The sequence below is a fragment of the Salvelinus sp. IW2-2015 genome, unplaced genomic scaffold (genome assembly GCF_002910315.2).
Source record: "Salvelinus sp. IW2-2015 unplaced genomic scaffold, ASM291031v2 Un_scaffold9118, whole genome shotgun sequence".
Classification (NCBI taxonomy): Eukaryota; Metazoa; Chordata; class Actinopteri; order Salmoniformes; family Salmonidae; genus Salvelinus; species Salvelinus sp. IW2-2015.
The window spans coordinates 1-8,351 of record NW_019950377.1 but is presented as its reverse complement, the minus strand read 5'-3'; the positions used below and the strand labels follow the sequence as shown (position 1 = coordinate 8,351).

The 8,351-nt window shown below is 43.8% G+C and overlaps 1 protein-coding gene across 1 annotated transcript; it reads left to right on the top strand.

The window, feature by feature from the left end:
* Nucleotides 1-6: 6 nt before the first annotated feature.
* On the top strand, nt 7-8,345 carry LOC112079700 (arf-GAP with coiled-coil, ANK repeat and PH domain-containing protein 3). The gene is made up of 5 exons (XM_024145571.2): nt 7-59; nt 893-962; nt 1,125-1,219; nt 7,509-7,726; nt 8,116-8,345. Exons 3-5 carry the CDS (start codon nt 1,128-1,130, stop codon nt 8,259-8,261), a joined length of 456 nt encoding a protein of 151 aa, XP_024001339.2. The 5' UTR covers nt 7-59; nt 893-962; nt 1,125-1,127; the 3' UTR covers nt 8,262-8,345.
* Nucleotides 8,346-8,351: the final 6 nt, after the last annotated feature.

The following is an 8,351-nucleotide window of genomic DNA, read 5'->3' as shown; positions in this document are numbered from 1 at the left end:
TGCTGGGCCTCCATCAACCTGGGAGTCCTGCTCTGCATCGAGTGCTCTGGCATACACAGGTAAACTACACTACCCACAATGCTACAGGTAGGGAATTACTAGACCAGGGGTACTCGACTCTTACCCTACGAGATCCGGAGCTCTGTTCTAACTGATAATTAATTGCACCTACCTGGTGTACCAGGTCTAAATGAGTCCCTGATTAGAGGGGAACAATGTAAAAACGCAGTGGAACTGGCTTTGAGGTCCAGAGTTGAGTTTGAGGGTGCTAGACTACAATGCTACAGTGAACTAGACTAAATTACAACACCCTAAGTACACTTCTATGCATTAAGTGCTCCGGCATACACAGGTAAACTACACTACCCACAATKCCACAGGTAGGGAAACTAAAAACAACACTGGAAACAATTCTCTGCATTAAGGACTTCGCAGAACCTATATCACGGGTGAGCAATTTACAAAGACTGCACCTTGTTTTCTGACTTCAGGCAGCTGTCGACTTTTAACGGATTGACAGGTGTTTACCACACCTCCGTCAGTTCAGTCCTCACCTGTGACACCCCAGCTGACAGAGAACAGCCAAACAGCAGCGAGAGACAGGAAGTAGAACAAGTGAAAGAAAAGCCAAACAGCAGCGAGACAGGAAGTAGAACAGGTGAAAGTGACAGACAGGAAGCAGACTGTAGACATTGTCACGAGACCCTAATCCCAATTTCTGTCACTTCAGACAGTCTGGGGATTACAACTTAATCTGTTTAAAACTTGTCCCTCCATATATTCACAGATTACAGGCTACGCAACACACATACTCTACTCAGAGTTTGTGAAACGCTGCTGTATCTGACCTGTTGTCTCTCTCTCTCTCTCTGTGTTGTGTTGTCTTCTACAGGAGTCTGGGAGTTCACTGCTCCAAGGTGCGYTCACTAACACTGGACTCCTGGGAACCAGAGCTACTCAAGGTGGGTTTCTCACTTCCTGCTCAGCGTCACCTTAGTGATTCAAGATATGACGTATTTCTTTCTAAGAAGCTTCTTGGGACTCTGGGAATATCTCTCTTCGTGTTTCGGGGTTATGAAATCACCTAATCCTTTCTCCTCTGCTATCTTTCTCTCTGTCTCCAGTTGATGTGTGAGCTGGGTAACAATGTGATTAACCGCATCTATGAGGGAGCCTGTGAGGAACTGGGAGTGAAGAAACCTGGACCTTCCAGTCCCAGGTGAGAACTGGTTAGCAAGTTTACCTATAGGCTAGGAGACTCCTAAATATGATACATATATATGGTCTTCCCTCGTCTCCTATTGGCTAGGAGACTCCTAAACATGAACATATATATGGTCTTCCCTCGTCTCCTATTGGCTAGGAGAACTCCTAAACATGACATATATATGGTCTTCCTCGTCTCCTATTGGCTAGGAGACTCCTAAACATGACATATATGGTCTTCCTCTCATCTCCTATTGGCTAGGAGACTCCTAAACATGACATACTATATATCATCTTCCCTCGTCTCCTATTGGCTAGGAGACTCCTAAACATGAACATATATGGTCTTCGCTCATCTCCTTAGGCTAGGAGACTCCTAAAATGACATATATATGTCTTCCCTCATCTCCTATTGGCTAGGAGACCTTAAACATGACATATTATATGTCTTCCCTCATCTCCTATTGGCTAGGAGACTACTAACATGACATATATGGTCTTCCCTCATCTCCTATTGGCTAGGAGACTCCTAAACATGACATATATATTCTCTTCCCTCATTCTCCTATTGGCTAGGAGACTCCTAAACATGACATTATGGTCTTCCCTCATCTCCTATATGGCCTAGGAGACTCCTAAACATGACATATATATGGTCTTCCCTCATCTCCTATTGGCTAGGAGACTCCTAAACATGACATATATATGTCTTCCCTCATCTCCTATGGCTAGGAGACTCCTAACATGACATATATTCGTCTTCCCTCATCTCCTATAGGCTAGGAGACTCCTAAACATTGACATATATGGTCTTCCCTCATCTCCTATAGGCTAGGAGACTCTAAACATGACATATATTGTCTTCCCTCATCTCCTATAGGCTAGGAGACTCCTAAACATGACATATATATCGTCTTCCCTCATCTCCTATTGGCTAGGAGACTCCTGAACATGACAATATGGTCTTCCCTCATCTCCTATGGCTAGGAGACTCCTAAACATGACATATATATCGTCTTCCCTCATCTCCTATTGGCTAGGAGACTCCTGAACATGACATATATGGTCTTCCCTCATCTCCTATTGGCTAGGAGACTCCTAAACATGACAATATATATCGTCTTCCCTCATCTCCTATTGGCTAGGAGACTCCTGAACATGACATATATATCGCTCTTCCCTCATCTCCTATTGGCTAGGAGACTCCTAAACATGACATATATATCTCTTCCCTCTCTCCTTGGCTAGGAGACTCCTAAACATGACATATGGTATTTCTCCCTCTCTCCTATTGGCTAGGAGACTCTAAACATGACATAATATGGTCTTCCTCTCACATTCCTCATTCTATAGGCTAGGAGACTCCTAAACATGACCATCATATGGTTTTCCTCATCTCCTATTGGCTAGGAGACTCCTAACACATGACATATATGGTCTTCCCTCATCTCCTATTGGCTAGGAGACTCCTAAACATGACATATATGGTCTTCCCTTCCTCCTATAGCTAGGAGACTCCTAAACATCAATATTGGTCTTCCCTCATCTCCTATTGGCTAGGAGACTCCTAAACATGACATATATGGTCTTCCCTCATCTCCTATTGGCTAGGAGACTCCTAAACATGACTATATATCTCTCTCCTCATCTCCTATTGGCTAGGAGACTCCCTAAACATGACATATATATCGTCTTCCCTCATCTCCTATTGGCTAGGAGACTCTAACATGACATATATATCGTCTTTCCTCATCTCCTATTGGCTAGGAGACTCCTAAACATGACATATATACGGCTCCTTCTACTCTCTCTTATTGCTAGGCAAGAATCTCCTAACTAGGACATATATACGGTCTTCCTCTCCTCCTATGGCTAGGAGACTCCTAAACATGACATATATTTTCTTCCCTCATCTCCTATTGGCTAGGAGACTCCTAAACATGACATATATGGATCGTCTTCCCTCATCTCCTATTGGCTAGGAGACTCCTAAACATGACATATATATGTCTTCCTCATCTCCTATAGGCTAGGAGACTCTCTAAACATGACATATATAGTCGTCTCCCTCATCTCCTATATGGCTAGGAGACTCTAAACATGACATAATATGGTCTTCCCTCATCTCCTATTGCTAGGAGACTCCTACATGACATATAATGGATTTTCCTCATCTCCTATTGGCTAGGAGACTCCTAACATGACATATATTCTTCCCTCATCTCCTATTGGCTAGGAGACTCCTAAACATGACATATATATCTTCTTCCCTCATCTCCTATTGGCTAGGAGACCCTCTAAACAATGACATAATATGGTCTTCCCTCATCTCCTATTGGCTAGGAGACTCCTAAACATGACATTATATAGTTTTCCCTCATCTCCTATTGGCTAGGAGACTCCTAAACATGACATATATACTCGTCTTCTCATCATCCTCCTATTGGGCTAGGAGACTCTAAACATGACATATATGGTCTTTCCCTATCATCCTATTGGCTAGGAGACTCCTAAACATGACATATAATATCGTCTTCCCTCATCTCCTATTGGTAGGAGACTCCTAAACATGCATATATATCGTCTTCCCTCATCTCCTATAGGCTAGGAGACTCCTAAACATGACATATATATCGTCTCTCCTCATCTCCTATGGCTAGGAGACTCCTAAACATAGGACATATAATGGTCTTCCCATTCCTCTATTGGCTAGGAGACTCCTAAACATGACAATCTATGGTTTTCCCCTCATCTCCTATTGGCTAGGAGACTCCTAAACATGACATTATGGTTTTCCCTCATCTCCTATTGGCTAGGAGACTCCTAAACATGACATAATATCGTCTTCCCCTCTCCTATTGGCTAGGAGACTCCTAAACATGACATATATGGTCTTCCTCCTCATCTCCTATAGGCTAGGAGACTCCTAAACATGACATATATCGTCTTCCCTCATCTCCTATTGGCTAGGAGACTCTCTAAACATGACATATATGGTTCTTCCTCATCTCCTATTGGCTAGGAGACTCCTAAACATGACATATAATCGTCTTCCCTCATCTCCTATTGGCTAGGAGACTCCTAAACATGACATATATCTCTTCCCTCATCTCCTATTGGCTAGGAGACTCCTAAAATGACATATATGGTCTTCCCTCATCTCCTATTGTAGGAGACTCCTAAACATGACATTATGGTTTCCCCTCATCTCCTATTGGCTAGGAGACTCCTAAACATGACATTATATCGTTTTCCCTCATCTCCTATTGGCTAGGAGACTCCTAAACATGACATCTATGGTCTTCCTCATCTCCTATTGGTAGGAGACTCCTAAACATGACATATTATGGTCTTCCCTCATCTCCTATGGCTAGGAGACTCCTAAACCATCGACATACAGTGGGGAGAACAATGTAATTTGATACACTGCCGATTTTGCAGGTTTTCCTACTTACAAAGCATGTAGAAGAGGTCTGTAATTTTTATCATAGTACACTTCAACTGTGAGAGACGGAATTCTAAACACAAAAATCCAGAAAATCACATTGTATGATTTTTAAGTAATTAATTTGCATTTTTATGCATGAACATAAGTATTTGATACATCAGAAAAGCAGATCTTAATATTTGGTACAGAAACCTTGTGTTTGCAATTACAGAGATCATAACGTTTCCTGTAGTTCTGACCAGGTTTGCACACACTGCAGCAGGGATTTTGGCCCACTCTCCATACAGATCTTCATCCACGATCCTTCAGGTTTCGGGGCTGTCGCTGGGCAATACGGACTTCAGCTCCCTCCAAAGATTTTCTATTGGTTCAGGTCTGGAGACTGGCTAGGCCACTCCAGGACCTTGAGATGCTTCTTACGCGCGCCACTCCTTAGTTGCCCTGGCTGTGTGTTTCGGGTCGTTGTCATGCTGGAGAGCACGACCCATCTTCAATGCTCTTACTGAGGGAAGGAGGTTGTTGGCCAAGATCTCGCGATACATGGCCCCATCCATCCTCCCCTAATACGGTGCAGTCATCCTGTACCCTTTGCAGAAAAGCATCCCAAGAATGAATGTTTCCACTCCATGCTTCCGTTGGGATGGTGTTCTTGGGGTTGTACTCATCCTTCTTCTTCCTCCAAACACGGCGAGTGGAGTTTAGACCAAAAAGCTCTATTTTTGTCTCATCAGACCACATGACCTTCTCCCATTCCTCCTCTGATCATCCAGATGGTCATTGGCAAACTTCAGACGGGCCTGGACATGGCGCTGGCTTGAGCAGGTGGACCTTGCGTGCGCTGCAGGATTTTAATCCATGACGGTGTAGTGTGTTACTAATGGTTTTCTTTGAGACTGTGGTCCCAGCTCTCTCCAGGTCATTGACCAGGTCCTGCCGTGTAGTTTGGGCTGATCCCTCACATTCTCATGATCATTGTAGCCCCACGAGGTGAGATCTTGCATGGAGCCCCAGACCGAGGGTGATTGACCCGTCATCTTGAACTTCTTCCATTTTCTAATAATTGCGCCAACAGTTGTTGCCTTCTCACCAAGCTGCTTGCCTATTGTCCTGTAGCCCATCCCAGCCTGTTGCATGTCTACAATTTATCCCTGATGTCCTTATACAGCTCTCTGGTCTTGGCCATTGTGGAGAGGTTTGGAGTCTGTTTGATTGAGTGTGTGGACAGGTGTCTTTTATACAGGTACAGAGTTCAAACAGGTGCAGTTTAATACAGGTAATGAGTGGAGAAACAGGAGGGGCTTCTTAAAGAAAAAACTAACAGGTCTGTGAGAGCCGGAATTCTTTACTGGTTGGTAGGTGATCAAATACTTATGTCATGCAATAAAATGCAAATTAATTACTTAAAAATCATACAATGTGATTTTCTGGATTTTTGTTTTAGATTCCGTCTCTCACAGTTGAAGTGTACCTATGATAAAAATTACAGACTTCTACATGCTTTGTAAGTAGGAAAACCTGCAAAATCGGCAGTGTAATCAAAATACTTTGTTCTCCCCACTGTATATATCATCTTCCCCTCGTCTCCTATTGGCCTAGGAAGACTCCTAAACATGACATATAGATTGGTCTTCCCTCATCTCCTATTGGCTAGGAGACTCCTAAACATGACATATATATCGTCTTCCCTCATCTCCCTATTGGCTAGGAGACTCCTAAACATGACATCTATGGTTTTCCCCTTCTTCCTATCTGGTAGGAGACTCCTAAACATGACATATATGTCTTCCTCATCTCCTATTGGCTAGGAGAACTCCAAACATGACATATATATCGTCTTCCCTATTCCATTAGGCTAGGAGACTCCTAAACATGACAATATATGAGTCTTCCCTCATCTCCTATTGGCTAGGAGACTCCTAAACATGACATAATATAGTAATCTTACCCTCGTCTCCTATAGGCTAGGAACTCCATAACATGAATATATGGTCTTCCTCATACTCCTATAGGCTAGGAGACTCCTAAACATGACATATTATTCGTCTTCCCTCATCTCCTATAGCTAGGAGACTCCTAACATGACATATATGGTCTTCCTCATCTCCTATAGGCTAGGAGACTCCTAAACATGACATCTATGGTTTTCCCTCATCTCCTATTGGCTAGGAGACTCCTAAACATGATACATGCCCATATGGTCTTCCCTCATCTCCTATTGTAGGATCCTACAGGAACTCCTAAAAACATGACATATAATGGTCTAATATCAGCCAAAATCATACATATTCCTCCATCTGAGTATAGGAGACTCCTAAATCATTGAAATATTGTCTTCCTCTTCTCCTATAAGGCTAGGAGACTCCTAAACTGACATATATATATCATTCCCCTATCTCTCGTATTGGCTAGGAGACTCCTAAACATGACATATATGGTCTTCCCTCGTCTCCTATGGCTAGGAGACTCCTAAACATGACATATATATCATCTTCCCTCATCTCCTATAGGCTACGGAGACTCCTAAACATGAACATATATGGTCTTCCCTCGTCTCCTATTGGCTAGGAGACTCCTAAACATGACATATATGGTTTCCCTCGTCTCCTATTGGCTAGGAGACTCCTAAACATGACATATATGGTCTTCCCTCGTCTCCTATTGGCTAGGAGACTCCTAAACATGACATATATATCATCTTCCCTCGTCTCCTATTGGCTAGGAGACTCCTAAACATGACAATATATGGTCTTCCCTCGTCTCCTATTGGCTAGGAGACTCCTCAAACCGACACTCGGTCTTCCCTCGTCTCCTATTGGCTAGGAGACTCCTAAACCTGACACTCTCTCTCTCTCAGACAAGAGAAGGAGGCGTGGATCAAGGCTAAATATGTGGAGAGGCGTTTCCTGAAGAAGATGAGCGTCAGTGACTCATTAGTGGAAGGCGAGAGGAAGTCCCGCCCCTGGAGCGTGAAGAAGTGCCATCGCCACAACAGCTCCATGCGAGGAGCGCCCAAAACCCGCCGGAAATACCGACACGACCCTGGTTTGATTTCACCGGGAAACCTCTCCGCAGGTGACTAAACTCTCTCTCCTCTCCTTCTGCAGTTGACTGAATGTTTAAGACTTGGAAAGCTGTCCTGCATATGTCTTGAAGGACAATACAACTAGAGAAATATCCATTTAGCTGTTGTGGAAGAGTCCCTGAGGAAAGCATGTGATGCTGAACTGTTTGCTCTGTCCAGCTCCATCAGACAGGCAGCAGACTGCAGACGTCGTCACGAGACCTAATCCCAATTTCTGACACTTCATACAGTCTGGGGATTTAAAACCAGTCCCTCCATATCTTCAAACCCTTGTACTTTTATCACTTTTACTTTGGTCAAATAAATAATGAGATCCTGTCTGGAAACCTTTTTGTAGTATGAGGACAGGTGATATTAAGACTCTCCTGTATGTCCTCAGCGGCAGCAAAGCTCCGTCGTGACTCTCTGTTRTGTCCTGATGAGATGGARAACCTCTTCTCCTACTTCGACACCGGCAACGGCACCCGCAGTAAGTCTGACCCAGAGTTTCCCGCAGTAAGTCTGACCCGAAGTTTCCCGCAGTAAGTCTGACCCAGAGTTTCCCGCAGTAAGTCTGACCCGGAGTTTCCCGCAGTAAGTCTGACCCGGAGTTTCCCGCAGTAAGTCTGACCCGGA